This window comes from Ictalurus punctatus, chromosome 19 (genome assembly GCF_001660625.3).
Source record: "Ictalurus punctatus breed USDA103 chromosome 19, Coco_2.0, whole genome shotgun sequence".
Taxonomy (NCBI): Eukaryota; Metazoa; Chordata; class Actinopteri; order Siluriformes; family Ictaluridae; genus Ictalurus; species Ictalurus punctatus.
In genome coordinates this window covers 5,605,757-5,625,217 of record NC_030434.2, presented here as the reverse complement: position 1 = coordinate 5,625,217, position 19,461 = coordinate 5,605,757, and the positions used below count along the sequence as shown (strand labels likewise).

Sequence of the window (19,461 nt, the reverse complement as noted above, 5' to 3'; positions counted from 1 at the left end):
AAATATAATATAGGACCGTCTTTCAGGTGCTTCGCATATATATATATGGAGAAAACTGTCTGATCAATAGACTTCCTCTTCCGGAAGGTTACTGTTTGAATGGTAGGCTCACTTGGATGATACAGTTCCAGGTTAAAGAAGACAGCTGAATTAACAGACAGTCCAATGTCAATAGATGAAAACTGCGATACAAACGATCCGTTTGCAATCACAAGATCCAGCGTATGGTCCTTGTTATGAGTCGGGTCAGTTACAAACTGTGTGAAGCTAAAGCAATCAAGGAGCGACAGAAATTCCTTAGCCACCACAGAGTCACTCCAGTCCACATGGATGTTAAAATCTCCCACAATTAGAATTCTGTCAAACTTCATTCTCAACATTGACAGGAAGTCAGCAAACTCTGACATAAAAGCTGCATGTGTCTTAGCCTTAGGTGGTTTATAGACTGTAGCTATGGTGGTAGATATAAGAGCGGAAATACTCAAGACCAGGCATTCAAATGATGAAAACTGGGGAATGGACACAGAGCTCATGTTGAACTTGAGGTTGTAAACCATAATAATGCCTCTGCCTCTGCCAGATAACCTCGGGAGGTCAAATACTCCAAAGCCCGCTGGAGAGATCTGGTTAAACAGGAGTCCTTCATTTTCTTTATGCCAGGTTTCAGTTAAAAACAACAAGTCCAGCTTTTTATCTGTAAGAAAATCCGATAAAAGCAGCGCCATGTTATTCACGCATTGAATAATGCGGCATAGGCCTGGCTCTGAAATGGAGACAACAGTGGTTTAACCCCTTTCGCCCCGACACTTGCGTTCATTCCGCCGGCGGAATGGAAAACGACTTATCGGACATTTTCAATTAGTATAAACAAATAAATTATTTTATCGCCACAGTTCTGGTACAAGATTAGTCAGGACACTTGTGGCTTTCTGTGTGTACGGTTTTATGTCTGTGTGTTAACTGCTGGTGAGCAGGGGGATGGGAAACGGGCGGAGTTTGAGCTCCCTCTGGGCAAACAATTCACACCTCTCCACGAAAACATTGAGACAGAGATAAATCGGAGAGCAGGACTAAAGCTTTTTTGACAGTAAAACACCGTATACAACTGCCACAATAAAATTATAACATTTAAACCCAAGATCGGACTTGTATAAACGTTTAATACCTTACATTACCTACATAGACGAAAATCCAGTTCGCTTGCGGTTTTATAAATCATGCACATTTCCATCAGTATAAAGTCCATCAGCTTTATTAAAGAAGACGAATGCAGTGCTCCATATTTAGTCACAAATGTCCTCTTCAAAATGCATTAAGTGTTTTGATATCCCACTCCTCTGGAAATTAGTAATTAGCCATAAACTGGACTGAGACGCCATCTAAAAAACGCTAATCTGCTTTGGCTATGCTGAACAACCTCCTATATTTTAATCGGGCAGTCTAACTTGATTTACACCCACTTGGACCAATTCAATTCCAATATCAAATCTCCCCTTCATCTCTAAGATTTTAGAAAAGGTTGTAGCAAAGCAGTTATGCTCGTACTTAGATAGGGATAACATTCAAGAAATGCTGCTTTGAGACAATGTCTATTCTAAAAAGCGCTATACAAATAAAATTGAATTGAACCAATTGTAGATACTTCTAGCTTTCAAACAAGCCCAAACTCGACATGCTTGATCACTCGGAGGCTGAGAAAATCAAACGGGTAATCAGCACAACCAAACCTTTTACGCGTGCGTCTCTAGTTGTGTGTCAGCGGGTACAGGGCAATCAGCACAGCGCTACAGCACCGTGCAGAGAAACTATCAGGAAATGGCAGCTCCGCTCTAGCGGTCTTCCTGCAGAACTTTATACAGCAGGTTTTTGCATGTTTGGCAGTTTTTTCTGATCGCTAGTTTTCTACTGGTTTTCGCTCAGCGTGCGATTTATCGGCGTCTTATAGCGGCGGCGCGCTCCCGAAAAACCCTGAATTCATCACAGCTTCTGGAGCAGTTATTTCCGAGTGCCTTTTTTTTTTTTTTTTTTTTTTTTTTGAGGAAGACTATGTGGATTGAGTTGGGGGCTCTATCTACGCCCCAGAGAAGTCAGAGGAGAGGGGTCACTCGTGTGTCTGTCATTTGAGCCATTCGGAGAGCAAGTGCTCCTTCAAGTGGGGCTCTGGCACAATTTTTAATAAACATTATATTTTATAAGTATATTTCAGACTTTTGTGTGTGTGTGTGAAATTACACATTGTGTAACAGAGTTCATGCTACTTCCATTTGTTTTCATTTTGTGCCATTTGGAGAGGTTTGGTGCCTTTTGGAGACTTTTGGTGCCATTTCGAGACGTTTGGTGCCTTTTAGAGAGGTTATTTTGTGCCTTTTCTAAAAAAAAAATGTTTGCTGTTTCTAGAAGTTTGCAATTTTTAAAAGCTTTGTGCCATTTTTATAAGCTTTGTGCCATTTAGAGAGGTTTTATGTCATTTTGGAGAGGTTTTAACCTGTGTTTGGATAACCTTACACACAATTTTAGTGGATAGAGATAACTTCCTCATATATTGGGTGTTCATGGACAAGTACTTGGGGCAGGTTTGAGACCAGGAATGGGGTTGATATCGACATTTGCTGTGAAGATATAACATTTGTGTTAAAAGTAAATAATTTTTTTTATAATAATAAAAAAAAAATCTGAATATATTGCCCCAGGTAGGCTAGGTAAAAGAAGAAATACTTGAAATAACTGCTAATTCTTAAAGACTTAAGTGTCTACTTTCATATGAGCTATTAGCCACTACTGTGGTGTGTGATGTCACAAAACAAATCAATGCTGAACACAGGTACCCCCAAAACAGACAAAAATGCCATTTTTGGCTGCCGGTAAAAGAGGTTAATCTCCACATGGGGAACCGATATTAAATTACTGTGATCAACACCAGTATGGAGCAGTTTGTTGGTCTTACGTCAACAGGTAGGGACAAAGATGTCAGGAAAGGATGAGACAATGGATATATTGTTTAGGACGTAGCAATCCAGTGTCTCGACTGATTCTGTAAGGGTCTCTGGCTAGGCAATAAGAGCTCTGTTTTAAATTTAAAAGCTGGCGTGTAGTGTACCTTAGGGCCATGGTCATTGAGTGCACACTCACAAGGCCAAGGCGTTGAAACTCCGTAGCGCACTGTGAGCGCAAAGTCGTACAATCCACACACGCAGCCGAACCGAGGCGTTGATTCCGCATTGCACGCTGCAGGTTATTCCAGGTGGAGCACAGAAATAAAAACAATAGTCCAAAATATATAAAATGGCACCACCACATCGCAATCCTGACGGCACTAAAAACAATATAACTGTAAAAAACTCGTAGTTATTTAATACAATATGACTTAAAATATCAACGAAAACAAACAAAACAGTAACAGGAGCGGCAGCAAAATCTGCCAGCGTACCCTGTCAACCAAAACCAGAAATGATCTCAACTCAAAAACACTCAAACTCACTTCATTCTCAAAAACAGTTCATTCATTGAGTAATTTCTTTCACTTGAGTAAACTATTCAGTCTATCTAGGGTTGGCAGCCATCCACACCTTATAAACAGGATTGTCCTGTATTGAAAAGTAAAATGCTGCATCCTTTGTTGAGTTAATATGTGACCTGATTTGTCACTCTTTTTTATTCCCATCGTTTCATACATACACTGAGTCTACACAGTGGTGAGAGTAATAATAGTGAATAAAATCAAACCAGTTTCATAAAAAATAGCAGAGAATCAGAATCTAAATCAGTTATATGGGACAGAGAATAACAGACACACACTGTGCACGTCAACATCATCATTGTCCTGGCTATGGAGTCTGTGGTTCTGAAAAACATCTTCCAAAATAAGTTTTTATACAAAATTGTGTTTGTATTTATCTCTGTTTAGAAAACATTACCTGTTCATTCAAATTGATTTGTTACATCATTAACAGCCTACAGGAAATAACCTAGAATACCTAGAATTAAAACAGGGCCAGATGAGCACTGTGTTTTCTGAATGTTGATGCACTTAAAAATAATTATTGTAGCAAAATTAAGGTAAAGGTTTAGACTATAGTGTTTAAGTGATGTATGCTATAGTCTTTAACAGCTACAGTTTTTGTTCACAGTGTTCTACAGAAAGCAGGAGACAGAATAGAAAAGAACATCATCACAGATACAGGGTAAGATCAGAACCAACAACATGACTGTGACACTGACACACCGGTATTATAAACCTCTCTGCTGTTATTAACTACAGAGTGATTAGATTATAGATAATAGTTGGACCCCATGTCTCACCACATCTTCCTACTTCACCATCTCACGACCCAGAACCTGCTGCTGTGAATGAATTCCAGAAAAAGTTGAAATTAAACCTGATGAAGAAGTTTGAGTGTTTGAATGGAGTGATAATAAACCTGGGAAACCAAACACTCCTGAATGAGATCTACACAGAGCTCTACATCACAGAGGGAGACAGTGGAGAAGTCAGTAAAGAACATGAGGTGAGACAGATCGAGGCAGCAGCCAGGAGAACAACAACAGAGGAAACACCAATCAAATGCAACGACATCTTTAAGCCCTTATCTGAACAAGACGAACCCATCAGAACTGTGCTGACAAAGGGAGTCGCTGGCATCGGAAAAACAGTCTCTGTGCAGAAGTTCATTCTGGACTGGGCTGAAGGGAAAGCAAATCAGGACATCCACCTCATATTTCCACTTCCTTTCAGAGAGCTGAATCTGATGAAGGACCAGAAACTGAGTCTGATGGAGCTCCTTCATGTCTGTTTTAATGAAACAAAAGAAACAGAAATGTCCAGTTTGGAAAAGGTTCTGTTCATTTTTGACGGATTGGACGAGTGTCGTTTTCCTCTAGATTTCCAGAACACAGTGAGAGTGTGTGATGTAACTGAATCAGCATCAGTGCATGTGCTGCTGATAAACCTGATCAAAGGGAATCTGCTTCCCTCTGCTCTCATCTGGATCACCTCTCGACCAGCAGCAGCTGATCAAATCCCCTCTGAGTGTGTCCATCGAGTCACAGAGGTACGAGGGTTCAATGACCCACAGAAGGAGGAGTACTTCAGGAAGAGAATCAGTGATCAGAGCCTGGCCAATAACATCATCACACACCTGAAGTCATTAAGAAGCCTCTACATCATGTGCCACATCCCAGTCTTCTGCTGGATTTCAGCCACTGTTCTAGAGAGAATGTTGGGTGAAGCAGAGAGTGGAGAGATCCCCAAGACTCTGACTCAAATGTACACACACTTCCTCATCATTCAGACAAACATCATAGGAGAAAAGTACTCAAAGAAGCAGGAGAGTGATGAAGAAATGCTTCTTAAACTGGGAAAACTGGCTTTTCAGCAGCTGATGAAAGGCAACCTGATCTTCTATGAGGAAGACCTGAGAGAGTGTGGCATTGATGTGAGAGAAGCAGCAGTGTACTCAGGTGTGTGTACGCAGATCTTCAGAGAGGAGTTTGGGCTTCACCAGAGTAAAGTGTACTGCTTTGTTCATCTGAGCATTCAGGAGCACCTCGCAGCTCTGTATGTGCACCTGACATTCATGATGGAAAAGAGAAACGTTCTTATACAGCTTCAGGTCTCTAACTGGTGTACCTTAGATTTACACAAGAGAGTTGTAGATCAGACTCTAAAAAGACAGACTAAAAAGAAAACAGGGGTAAAGGTTCTTCAACAGAATTGCTTCTCTGAACAGCTACTTGTAAACATTTCTAAATCGTGGATGAAAGAAGTGGAAAGGAAAAAAAAAAAATCAAAGGAAAAAATCTCACATTTACACGAGAGTGCTGTAGATCAGGCTTTAGAAAGTCAGACTGGACATCTGGATCTTTTCCTTCGCTTTCTTCTGGGTCTCTCACTGAAGTCCAATCAGAAACTCTTACAGGACATAGTAACACAGACAGGAAGTAGCTCCCAGAGCATAGAGAAAACAGTTCAGTACATTAAGGAGAAGATCAGTGAAGATCTTCCTACAGAGAAATCCATCAATCTGTTCCACTGTCTGAATGAACTGGGTGATAATTCTCTAGTGGAGGAAATCCAACACTACCTGAAATCTGGAAAACAAAGTGAACTCTCTTCTTCACAGTGGTCTGCTCTGGTGTTTGTGTTACTGACATCAGCACAGGATCCGGAAGAATTTGACCTGAATAAATATTTCAGTACAGATAAGATAACAGAAACTGTTCTTCTGAAGATGATGCCTGTGATTGCAGCCTCCAGAAAAGCAGTGTAAGTAAAGCTGAATATAACTGTTCTACTGTTACAGTGTTAGAACGAGAGAAACTGAAAACACTTTGACAAATATCTACTTTGGGATGTTTTGAATTTAAGGTGACACAGGGTGGAGTTTATGCAAATAGATAAATTAGAGAATAAAAATGCATAAATAAATGAATAAGACTGAAGAGCAGGTATTAAATATGTTGAAGACAGCTGATTTCATTTGAGGAAAAACACTGAAGTCTTGAAGTTTTGACTTAGTATATTGAAATAATTAAAAAGGTTCTTGATATTATGATTTATTATTACCACAGTAATGCTGGTTTTATGTTGGATATTTGGAAATCTTGTGTTTTTATTTAGAAAAACCTTAGCAATATCACACTCACATCTAGAATCTTTCATTTTATCTTTGTAGATTGAAGAGTTTTTCTACATGATTTTCTACAAAATTTCTGTTGTACATGAAGTGGAATTACACAGACACATGGTATATAAAACTATGTTTATTGCTGTAATACAAAATTACAGAGAAACAAACATAAGTAGCCAATTGGTAGCAAGGCATAGATGAGAATCATCACGCATTAACTGCCAGTTTCCCCGCCTCCTCTCTGTCCACATCCGACACTCAACCACGCCTACACTGCCACAGTAGTGTTCTGTTGTACAGGACTGTATCACTTACTCTATATATTTTAGCAGAATTCATGTTTTGGTGTCATTTTCCATTTTAACCCGAACACTACAATACCCAGAATGCAGTACACCAATACCTAATTAAACCATTGGGAGTCCCTACTGTGATCAACCAGTATTATATATATTTACACCTGTGCAGCCGCACTTCAAATCAGAGGATTATAAAAGAGATTTGAAAGTGAGTTTCTGGGTCTTCCATTTTCTTTATCAGAAGATGATAAAAAAAAACAGAGATTCTGTCTGTATTTAGTAAAAAACAGAGAGCAGAGAAGCTCCATGGCCAGAACAAAAGTAAATTAACTGAAATAGGAGAACTTGTTAATATCTGTTAGCAAGTAGGATAACCCTACTTGACTTACCCATGTAACTACTAGTAATATGGCTAGTAAGGTCATCAATGCAAAGGTAAATAATCGTGTAACATTGCTAGACTAACATTATGGTCGCTGATTGTGTTGTTGCTAACTTCAGTTATTCGTCTCAGTGTAATTGTGAAAGATCTACAGCTGCTCTCTTCCTCCTGTTGTTCTTCTCTCTGGTTCAGTTCTTCTTCTGTAATTTCTGTCTCAAACATGTATGAATGGAGGTCACTGTGTAACACTAAATCAAAATATCCTCATTCATTGAGTCATTTCTCTCTCTTCAGTAAACCATTCTCTGAGGCATTTTACCTCGTATCTGTTCCAAGTTAAAGGTTCAGACTGCGAGCCATTAACAAAAAAACGCTTTTTATGTAACATAGTTCCCATCATGCATTGTTATATAGGATGGTCTGTTGGTTTGTTTGGTCGAATTCAGGGTGTGAAATTAGCTCCTGCCAAATGAGGGTGAATTGTCGTCAGAGTATTTCCTTATTATTATTATACTTTAAATGCGCTAAGGGCCATAAGCTAAGCTAAGCTACTTGCCACTTTTGCTGCAGATAGGTGGCAGCAATGGCAAAGAGCACACACTGCTTCTTCTTCATCTTATAGGATATGATGCATATATACACTGCTGGATTTTATATACAAACACTCTCCCTACAGAATGTTTCATTTTAGCGGCAAGGAAACTGATTTGTTGTCAACAGTCGACTGCTAGTTGCACCACATATGTTACTACAACCTGTAGTAGGAACGCCTACTGGTGACATAATAGTACAGCGACTGGCGACTAGCAGCAATAAAATCACTGTATGTGTGAACGCACCTTCACCCAGTCTCATTTTTACGGGCAGCAACTGAAAGCACAAAGAGACTTTGACTAATTACACACAGGTGAGAATTACCAGCCACTCTGGCAGGTGGACGACAAAGTTAATTTCAGACCCTGGTCGGATTGCTTTCTCACAACAATGTTTAGGTAGGTGGTGCGTGTCAAAATAACATCCACATGAATGCCGGGACCCAAGGTTTTTCAGGAGAACATTGCGTAGAGAATTACAATGCTTTCACCTGCTTGCTTTCTTGCCACAGTGCATCCTGGTGCCATCTCCAGGTAAGTAACACACGCACCCGGCCTTCTACTTGATGTAAAAGAAAATTTGATTCATCAGACCAGGCCACCTTCTTCCATTGCTCCATGGTTCAGTTCTGATGCTCACATGTTCATTGTAGGTGCTTTCCCAGTGGACAGGGGTCAGCTTACCAACTTTTTACGATAGCTAGTTAGCTGTAGTTATCCATTAACTTTATCCATTTTTATTACATCAACAAGTGGAAGCAAGAAATTGTACAAATTGACACAAACTAATTCATTAATATATATTTTTTTCTTTTTCTCTATTTGCCTAATCTAGTACCTAGCATATAGGAAGAAACAGCCCTGGTTTTCAACAGATGTATCGATGGTTAAAATTTAGATGTTGGCTGGAGTTTCCCTTTAAACATATCGTCTAACTGGTGTTTGTACTTTTAGCATTTATGAAAATGAGAAGGTTCAGTGAAAGCTTTGAGGACTTGTTTGATAATTTGCACTGGTGTTAGTTCATTATGTATTATTTTATTTCCTTCAGTATCAGGTGTGATTCACTTGGAGTGAGAAGTTGGTCAGTTCTGGTCTCAGCACTCAGCTCAGAAACCTCCAATCTGAGAGAACTGCATCTGACTGTGAAAAGACTGGCTGTGTATAAGAATAAACTAGGAGACTCAGAAGTGAACAGTCTCTGTACTGGACTGGAGAATCCTCACTGTAAAGTGGAGACACTGGGGTAAGATCATCTCTCTGAGAGTCACAATAACTCACTAAAAGCAGCAGTTGTATACAGTGTTGTTTTTCACCCTGAATTTTCTGTAACAGTACAACATGCAGAACAAATAGATTAGTCATTAGGTGATAATGATTTCTCTCCAGAATAATTTATGCTTTAAATAAATAAATAAATAAATAAATAAATCTACTTACAGTTAGATACATGTGCATTAAAAATAGAGATAAACAGAGATCCTTCTACAAAACCTGACTCATTACTTTTAACGACAGCAATACTTTAAGAAGCTGCATTGAGTGACGTTGCTCAGTAACATTTCTGCGTGGTGTGTATCCGTGTAACAGACTAGTTCAATAAAGAGTTTACATTCTCTGATGCAGACTCCACACCGTGTCTTTTTCCACTGATTCTTGCACGTCATCTTTAATCACAGGAATTAGTGTAGGCCTGGTTTCCTTTTTTTCACTCAAAATCTGTGTGTGTGTGTGCACGCTACATAAACAAGTGGGAAATGAACAAACCTATTGCGTGAAAGACTGTCAGGACTTTGGCCACTTTTTGCAGTCACTTAAGTTCTTTTGAGCGACTGCTGTCTTTTGAGTTTTATTTTCAAACCTGTGCCCACCCTGTTTTACCCAGGCTCACCCACTGTTCAATTTATGACCTTGCCACTGAACAGTGGTAATGTTTTGGTCAGAAGTGAAATAATTTTTTTAAATAATATAATTAGCCATGTTTGATAGTAAGTGAGCTAACGATAATCTAACCACTGTATGTAAATACATAACAGAACAGTAATTTAGTACACCATAACGATTAAAGAAATGATTTGATAAAAATTGGACTATACCTCTAGAAACACATGACCATTGGTGACAGTTGAATTTGTCCATTTGAATACCTGTGTGAATGCAGTGCCAAATTGTCATATCATGGAAAACCAATACTACATTTCCCATCCTGCACTGCGGCCTACAAACATGGCCGCCATGGACTACACTTCCCACATACACCTTCTCCGGAATTCTAATCACACACACCTGTGCCCAATCTCACACACACTCCACACTATATAAGAGACTTTTTTTGGACCCTTTCCTCTTTTTGTTTTATGTTCATTGATCTTGCTTCTTGTTCCATGTTGATGATTCTTGCCTTGCCTAGTTTATGCCTGTTTTCCAATCGCCTGTCCCTTTGCCTGTTATTTTGACCACGCTATTGTCTCGTGATTCGGATTTGTCTGCCTGTCTCTCTAAATAAACTCTTTATCTGCATTTGCATCCATCCAACCTTCTTAACGTGGATTTCTTGAAAAAGAGTGATGTCATCTCAGTGAATCAAATCTTTTCTGGAATAATATTCATTTACTGGCCCTTTCTGTAAATTACATCATTACACCAGTACGTGTGAAAAGTGAGCGTCTTTTTATGTGTTGTGACTCATTGAATCATTTACTCAACTGATTTGTTTAAACACTGAATCGTTCACGACTAAAACATGTCTTATTATCCTAAAATGATCAGACTTACATATCTACTAAAAGAGTGTTTAAGCAGCGTGTTTTTTCCCGCTCAGAGCAGATCTACTATTTAATTAATTTTGTCGACTACATAACCTGAAGAATATTTTTTTCATTTAAATGAAATAAGAAGTCGTCCTGCAGGATAGATTAAGTACTTGTGAACTTTATTTTATTTCTGCAGGAGGTGAGCAGCAGTCCTTCAGGAATTATAAAATCCTGCAGGAGTTTTCCCTTGTGCAGCGAGTGTGCTGGAAATTCCTGCATGTGTCTATTGTACTGCTCCATCCTAAACCCTATAGGAAAATCCTGCACAGTTTGTCAATGTGTGCTGCAGGATTTCATCATTCCAGGATTCCAGCAAACCTCCTGCAGAGAAATTAAAATCCTGCAGGATTCCTGTAGAGTTTTTTAAGGGAGCCACTGAACAGTGGTAATGTTTTGGTCAGTGATAATTATATGTTGTGATTGGTCAAGAGAGAGCAGAAAGTCCAACATGAAAGACACATCATCATCATAGCAAGTAAACCAAGATAAAAATCTGTTGATGAAGAGTGTGTCATTGTGTCTCTCTACAGGTTGGAGTGTTGTGGTGTCTCAGATGAAGGCTATGCTGCTCTGACTTCAGCTCTGAGATCAAACCCCTCACACCTGAGACAACTGAATCTGTCCTATAATAAACTAGGAGACTCAGGAGTGAAGAGTATCTCTGCTGTACTGGAGAATCCTCTCTGTAAACTGGAGATACTGAGGTAAGATCATCTCTCTGATTGTCACATGACCTGCTCCTCAGTAAGACACATTCTCTAATAGTGAGACTGAAGCAGAAGTTTTAGGTTCATCATCAATGTCCTGAGGAGGAAGATTATTTCTTTTTATTTAACAGTAAATTATCAGTGAGTAATCTGGTTTTGAAAAGACATGAGTGTTAATCCTCTTCAGAATTAATGTTTTATGCTTTCATGATTTATCCATTGTATCTTTTAATTCATGACAGTGTTTGTTTTTCATGATGATTCAGACTTTTACTTCCTTCATTCTGTAATAATATAAATATATAGAGAGATATTAGATTAGAGAAACTTAATATAACAGTCAGTATGATCATTTTAATTGCACTGTTAATTATAATAAACAGGTGATATTAAATCCTCATGTCATTCTGAATAATAAAATCATTTTATAAATACATCATCTTTAACATAATTCTTAAACCATGATAAAAGTCTGTTGGTGAAGAGTGTGTCATTGTGTCTCTCTACAGGTTGTGTAAGTGTGGTGTCTCAGATGAAGGCTGTGCTGCTCTGACTTCAGCTCTAAGATCAAATCCCTCACACTTGAGACAACTGGATCTGTCTGAGAATAATGTAGGAGACTCAGGAGTGAAGAGTCTCTCTGCTGTACTGGAGAATCCTCACTGTAAACTGGAGATACTGTGGTAAGATCATATTTTAAATCATTAATAATAAAACATGTTCTAATCTTCTGATTACGGACAGTCTGATCTTCTCCAGAAAGATCTGTTAATGTGAACGTTGATTAAAAAAGAGATTTTGTTGAGATGTGTGAAGCGGGGATAAAGTTACTAAAAACATTTCTAAAGATCTAGTGTGTGTTACTCAGTCCACAATGAGAGAAACTGTCTACAACCAGAGGAAAGTCAGTGCTGTTGCTCCTCTGCCTGAGATTGAGAGAGTGAAGAGTGTGTCATTGTGTCTCTCTACAGTTTGTGTAAGTGTGGTGTCTCAGATGAATGCTGTGTTGCTCTAACTTCAGCTCTGAGATCAAACCCCTCACACCTGAGAGAACTGAATCTGTCCTATAATAATGTAGGAGACTCAGGAGTGAAGAATCTCTCTGCTGTATTGGAGAATCCTCACTGTAAACTGGAGATATTGAGGTAAGATCATATTTTAAATAATTAATAATAAAACATGTTCTAATTTTCTGATTACAGACAGTCTGATCTTCTCAAGAAAGATCTGTTCATGTGAACGCTGATTAAAAAAAGACGTATTTTTGAGATGTGAGAAGCAGGAAAAATTTACTGCTGTTGTTCGTCTGCCTGAGATCGAGAGAGTGAAGAGTGTATCATTGTGTCTCTGTACAGGTTGTACAGCCACTGAACAGTGATAATGTTTTGGTCAGTGATAATTATATGTTGTGATTGGTCAAGAGAGATCAGAAAGTCCAACATGAAAGACACATCATCATCATAGCAAGTAAACCATGATAAAAATCTGTTGAAGACGAGAGTGTCATTGTGTCTCTGTACAGGTTATATAAGTGTGGTGTATCAGATGAAGGCTGTGCTGCTCTGACTTCAGCTCTGAGATCAAACCCCTCACACATGAGAGAACTGAATCTGTCCTATAATAATGTAGGAGACTCAGGAGTGAAGAGTCTCTCTGCTGTACTGGAGAATCCTCTCTGTAAACTGGAGATACTGAGGTAAGATCATCTCTCTGAGAGTCACATGACCTGCTCCTCAGTAAGACACATTCTCTAATAGTGAGACTGAAGCAGAAGTTTTAGGTTCATCATCAATGTCCTGAGGAGGAAGATTTTTCTTTTTATTTAACAATAAATTATCAGTGAGTAATCTGGTTTTGAAAAGACATGAGTGTTAATCCTCTTCAGAATTAATGTTTTATACTTTTATAATTTATCCATTGTATCTTTTAATTCATGACAGTAGCTGCATTTACATGTACAACAATAATCCACTCTTAACCCGATTAAGACCATACTTTGATTAAGAAACTACCATGTAAGCAGCAATTTTTACTTGCCTTAATCTAATTAAGGTCATACTCGAATTAAGCTCTAATCGAATTAAGACAGCTGGAGTACTCCTGTTTTAGTCGCATTATGGAGGTGTATTACAAACATGTAAACACCTTAATCACATTATTAACATCGTGTGAGAGTTTTCACCGCATTTTGTGACAGGACACGATCACACACAGCAGTTCTCAACATTTTACGGCGAACAAGAGAGTTTGGCTGCGTCCCAATTCAATTCAATTTTATTTGTATAGCGCTTTTTACAACAGACATTGTCTCAAAGCAGCTTTACAGAAATATCAACATGGTATGCAGATATTAAAGGTGTGAATTTATCCCAACTGAGCAAGCCACTGAGTGGTGACGGTGGCAAGAATAAACTCCCTAAGATGTTTTAAGAGGAAGAAACCTTGATAGGAACCCGACTCAGAAGGGAACCCATCCTCATCTGGGTAACAACAGTTAGTGTGAAAAAGTTAATTATGGATTTATATGAAGTCTGTATGGCGTTAGGAGCAGCCGTAGTCTCAGCAGTCTGGAATTAAAGAAGATTTGAGCTCCATCCAGAGGAAGAAAAGATCTGGATCTCTGGTATCTCCATAAATTCGTGTGGGGCTCGGCGAAAGGAGAGAGGGAGAAAAAAAGAATATTATGACTGCGAAGTAGTAAAATAGAATCTAGTCAGGGTAGGCTTGAGTAAACAAATACTTTTTAAGCCTAGACTTAAACACTGAGACTGTGTCTGAGTCCCGAACACTAATAGGAAGACTGTTCCATAACTGTGGGGCTCTATAAGAGGAAGCTCTTCCCCCTGCTGTAGCCTTCACTATTCGAGGTACCGTCAAATAGCCTGCATCTTTTGATCTAAGTAAGCGTGGCGGATCATATAAAACCAAAAGGTCGCTTAGATACTGTGGCACGAGACCATTTAGTGCTTTATAGGTTAATAAAAGTATTTTATAGTTAATGCGAGATTTTACTGGGAGCCAATGCAGTATTGATAATATCGGTGTGATATGGTCGTATCTTCTAGTTCTAGTTAGGACTCTAGCAGCTGCATTCTGGACTAACTGGAGCTTATTTATATTCCTACTGGAACATCCAGACAGTAAGGCATTACAGTAATCTAGAGGTGACGAATGCATGAACTAGTATTTCCGCATCATGTAGTGACAATATGTTTCTTATCTTAGAAATATTTCTGAGATGAAAGAAAGCTATCCTAGTAATATTATCTACATGAGCATCAAATGATAGGCTGGAGTCAATAATCACTCCAAGGTCTTTAACTGCTGTACATGATGAAACAGAAAGACCATCCAGAGTAATGATGTGATCAGAAAGATTATTTCTAGCTACATGTGGGCCTAATAAAAGTATTTCTGTTTTATCAGAATTAAGTAGAAGGAAGTTAGTTAACATCCAATGTCTAATGTCCTTTATGCAATCCTCAACGTTACTAAGCTTCTGTCTGTCCTCTGGCTTCGCTGAAAACATACAACTGTGTATCATCAGCATAACAGGGTAGCATATATAAAGTAAAGAGCAGTGGGCCTAAAACAGAACCCTGTGGAACTCCAAAAGTAACCTCAGTACGCATGGAGAAATCACCATTTACATCTACGAACTGATAACGATCAGTCAGATAAGACCTGAGCCAGGAGAGGACTGTTCCCTTAATACCAACAACATTTTCTAATCTATCAAGGAGAATAGTGTGATCTATAGTATCAAAAGCTGCACTAAGGTCGAGTAACTCAAGCAGCGAGACATAACCCTGATCAGAGGTCAGTAGAAGGTCATTTACTACTTTAACTAACGCTGTCTCTGTGCTATGATGAGGTCTAAATCCTGACTGATACATTTCATGAATGTTATTCCTATCTAAGTACGAGCATAACTGCTTTGCTACAACCTTTTCTAAAATCTTAGAGATGAAGGGGAGATTTGATATTGGTCTATAGCTGGACAATTAAGACGGGTCAAGGTCAGGTTTTTTAATCAAGGGTTTAATAACTGCTAATTTAAGTGATTTAGGTACATAGCCAGTGCTTAGGGAAGAATTGATTATATTTAGAAGTGGTTCAGTTACTCCTGTCCCAAACCGCATACTTTCATACTAAAGTCCTGTAGTGGGGAAAAATACATCTAACTCGGCTACTATATAGACGGTAACTCATGTAAACACCTTAATCACATTATTATCTTAATCAGAGTAAGGTCAATAATTAGATTACTGCTGTCCATGTAAATGTAGTCAGTAGCTGCGTTTACATGGACAACAATAATCCACTGTTAATCCGATTAAGACCATACTCTAATTAAGAAACTACCATGTAAACAGCAATTTTTATTTACCTTAATCTAATTAAGGTCATAATCGAAGTAAGCAATAATCTAATTAAGATAGGTGGAGTACTCCTGTTTTAGTCGCATTATGGACGTGTATTACAGACATGTAAACACCTTAATCACATTATGAACGTCATGTGAGAGTTTCCACCGCATTTTGCGACAGGACACGATCACACACAGCAGTTTTACGTTTTACGGTGAACAAGAGAGTTTGGCCGCGTCCCAAATCACATACTTGCCTACTATAGGCCTGTAGTGGGGAACAAATACATGTATCTCAGCTACTATATAGACGGTAACTACGCGATTTGAGACACAACCATGGCTTCAAGCAGTTGTCTATTAGCACGTACAGCACGACAGATAATTAACTGGACTTAAAGCGTTCGTAAAAAAATGTAATAAAAACACCCAAGACTGTATAGGGTCCCATAACGAAGATGAACTGTATGTCGATACGTTAAATTCTGGTGTGACGTCGGAGGGCGTGGCGCGGTGACGTAACGACGTGGGCTGTTAATCTAATTATGTTCTAAAACACGTAAAACGGGAACATGACAGGAGTATTCTAAAAGCGACTCATCTAAACACCTTAATCACATTATTATCTTAATCAGAGTAAGGTCAATAATTAGATTAATGCTGTCCATGTAAATGTAGTCAGTGTTTGTTTTTCATGATGATTCAGACTTTTACTTCCTTCATTCTGTAATAATATAAATATATAGAGAGATATTAGATGAGAGAAACTTAATATAACACTCAGTATGATCATTTTAATTACACTGTTAATTATAATAAACAGGTGATATTAAATCCTCAGGTCATTTTGAATAATAAAATCTTTTTAGAAACACATCATCTTTAAATTAATTCTTAAACTAGATTTAAAATCTGTTGATGAAGAGTGTGTCATTGTGTCTCTCTACAGGTTGCGTGATTGTGGTGTCTCAGATGAAGGCTGTGCTGCTCTGACTTCAGCTCTGAGATCAAACCCCACACACCTGAGACAACTGAATCTGTCCTATAATAATGTAGGAGACTCAGGAGTGAAGAGTCTCTCTGCTGTACTGGAGAATCCTCACTGTAAACTGGAGATATTGAGGTAAGATCATATTTTAAATCATTAATAATAAAACATGTTCTAATCTTCTGATTACAGACAGTCTGATCTCAAGAAAGATCATGTGAACGCTGATTAAAAAAGAGATTTTGTTGAGATGTCTGAAGCGAAGAAAAGTTACTAAAACATTTCTAAAGATCTAGTGTGTGTTACTCAGTCCACAATGAGAGAAACTGTCTACAACCAGAGGAAAGTCAGTGCTGTTGTTCCTCTGACTGAGATCGAGAGAGTGAAGAGTGTGTCACTGTGTCTCTCTACAGGTTGAGTAGTTGTGGTGTGTCAGATGAAGGCTGTGCTGCTCTGACTTCAGCTCTGAGATCAAACCCGTCACACCTGAGAGAACTGCATCTATCTGATAATAAAATAGGAGACTCAGGAGTGAAGCTACTCTCTGCACTTAAGGATGATGAACATTACAAACTACAGACACTGAAGTGAGTCATGACCTTTTTAAATAAATTGTGAAAAAATTAAAGACTAATAAATGAATCTGATTATCATTAGTTTGTACATTTCTCTTTAGTTCCAATAAATATCAGATTACCAGGTTAGGAATAAAACCAGTTTTAGAAATGTCACTATATTCTATTTAATCAGATTTTTTTCTAACAATTGGCTTTAATGCTCTTTTGCGTTCAGTAAAGTGTGTTGATTTAAAATTCATTTGAAGGTAGAAGACAGGGAGTCAGACAGAGTCTACAAAATATCACAAATGAGTGCATGAGAGTGATTGTAAATGAACACCTGCTCTCATTGTGACAGCCTGCTATCTCTGACTTCATACTGCTGCTTTTGTCTGAACAAGATGATCTCTGCTTTTCCCTGTTTCTGATAAGCAGCAAACTTTCTTCTCAACTCTCATTAAAGCTAATTAAAATGATTATATTTTATGCCACAGATATTTGATTTAAGCAGCCACTTTACTCACCCTGACACTTCTTCCAGCACCCTACCTCCACACTGTGTCTTCTGTCTTTCCTGTAACATTCACCTCGGCTTCTTCTTAAAGTCTGCACTTAAATATAAATGTAGAACAAGAGCTAAATGACACAGTAGTGTTCATTATTTAAAAACTCCAAAGCCTGTGATTGGATAAGAGCAGTGATGTGATGGGTAAATATCTGCTCATTTTCCTGTTAGAACTTGTGGAAGTTCTCATTTGTTCTCGCTAAATGTTATAACACAGGTGTTAGTAATAATGAAGAAATGTTGAATGATTAATTATAAACAGGAGATGATGATGTTTCTCTTGGAGCAGAATGATTACATGTTGATCATGAAGTACCACAGTCCAGTTTGTGGTTATTAATTCACATGTTTTTCTTTTATATTCAGGATTTGATGATCATCTGTGGATAGGAACAGTGAACAGGAAATGTCCAAATGTCCAGAAAATGGACAGGAACAGTTTCAAGACATTGGTGGAATTCTCACCTGACAGGATTGGCTTCTGATCTAGTTTAATGAGTATTCAACAGGAATTTTGGAGCAAAATAATTTTCAGCATAAATTGATGTAACAACCAAATATATTGTTACACTGGGTGTTTTTGTAGAGAAAAGTAAAAAAATATAAATCACCCCAGCATGCTGAGTCAACATCATAACTCAACCTTGCTGAGATAAAACAGTCCAGACTGAGTCGGTCCACATTGTACCCAGCGCTGGATTTCAGAATCGACCCAAACTGGGTTCTGTTTAACTCAGCAATTTTAGTGTGGACCTTTTTGAGGAGACTCAACTGGGAATGAGTGTATATGAGCACAAACACCTTTCTGTTGTGTATCTTTTTACATGCTTCCCTCTCACATCTATTTTAGGCAGGTCAGTAGTGGAATATTTTTTCATGTGTACATTGTAGACTGTTTTTTTGTCTAATTGAGAGCGTACTTAAATAAAATGCCTTACCCATCCTAAACTTTTCACCTTTTACATTTACTTATTAAATTTTTTCACTAACTAGACACTCAGTGGTCATTGTGATATAATCATATTTCCTGTTCTGGTCTGGACAATACTCCATAGCACACTTCTCTCTTTCTCCCCATCAGCTGTTACTGTGAGGCAGATTTTTGGAACTACTGACATATTTATGTGGCACTTTCACTTTGGATGAACTGAAATATTATTTCCCTGATGCAGTATTTTGTGTTTTAACCATTCCCATAAAGACAGATTGCATGTTCTCTTTCTAGTTAGTTAACTTTACTCATTACTAGTCAGCTGGTGTCTTATGCACAGTTTGTTTCAAATCAGGGCTGGGACAGATTATCCAATGGGCATTATGGGCACGGGCCCAGGGGCACTTGGGGCACTTGGGGCCAAAGCAAAGGGAAGAAAAAATGCTTTTTTTCTTTTCTTTTATTTTATTTTTTTTACATTGCTGAAAATAGAGGGCAATGTCTGGTTGGGCCACACAAGATTAAAAAAGACGAACACCACTTAACGTCTACAGTGGAGAAGGCTGCAGAGAGTGTGGTCCCTGAACGTAGCTTTTGACCCGAGTTGGAATCCACCTTTTGCTGAACTCCC

General features: G+C 38.4%; 1 protein-coding gene across 1 annotated transcript; it reads left to right on the top strand.

The window, feature by feature from the left end:
- The first annotated feature begins 4,260 nt into the window (after window positions 1-4,260).
- LOC108280107 (NACHT, LRR and PYD domains-containing protein 12) lies at window positions 4,261-18,893 on the top strand. Its single transcript, XM_053688253.1, has 11 exons — window positions 4,261-5,648; window positions 5,790-6,260; window positions 8,664-8,668; window positions 8,958-9,146; window positions 11,244-11,417; window positions 11,930-12,103; window positions 12,392-12,565; window positions 12,943-13,116; window positions 16,739-16,912; window positions 17,191-17,364; window positions 18,266-18,893. The coding sequence occupies exons 1-11, from the start codon at window positions 4,380-4,382 to the stop codon at window positions 18,270-18,272; spliced, it is 2,985 nt and encodes a 994-aa protein (XP_053544228.1). The 5' UTR covers window positions 4,261-4,379; the 3' UTR covers window positions 18,273-18,893.
- The last annotated feature ends 568 nt before the right edge of the window (window positions 18,894-19,461 follow it).

What these genes read in the sequence shown, in the direction of transcription:
- LOC108280107 (XM_053688253.1), top strand. Translation starts at nt 4,380, where the DNA reads ATGAAGAAGTTTGAGTGTTTGAATGGAGTGATAATAAACCTGGGAAAC. An exon ending in TGTAAACTGGAGATACTGAG is followed by an intron (nt 13,117 to 16,738) that starts GTAAGATCATCT and finishes GTCTCTCTACAG; the next exon opens with GTTGCGTGATTGTGGTGTCT. An exon ending in TGTAAACTGGAGATATTGAG is followed by an intron (nt 16,913 to 17,190) that starts GTAAGATCATAT and finishes GTCTCTCTACAG; the next exon opens with GTTGAGTAGTTGTGGTGTGT.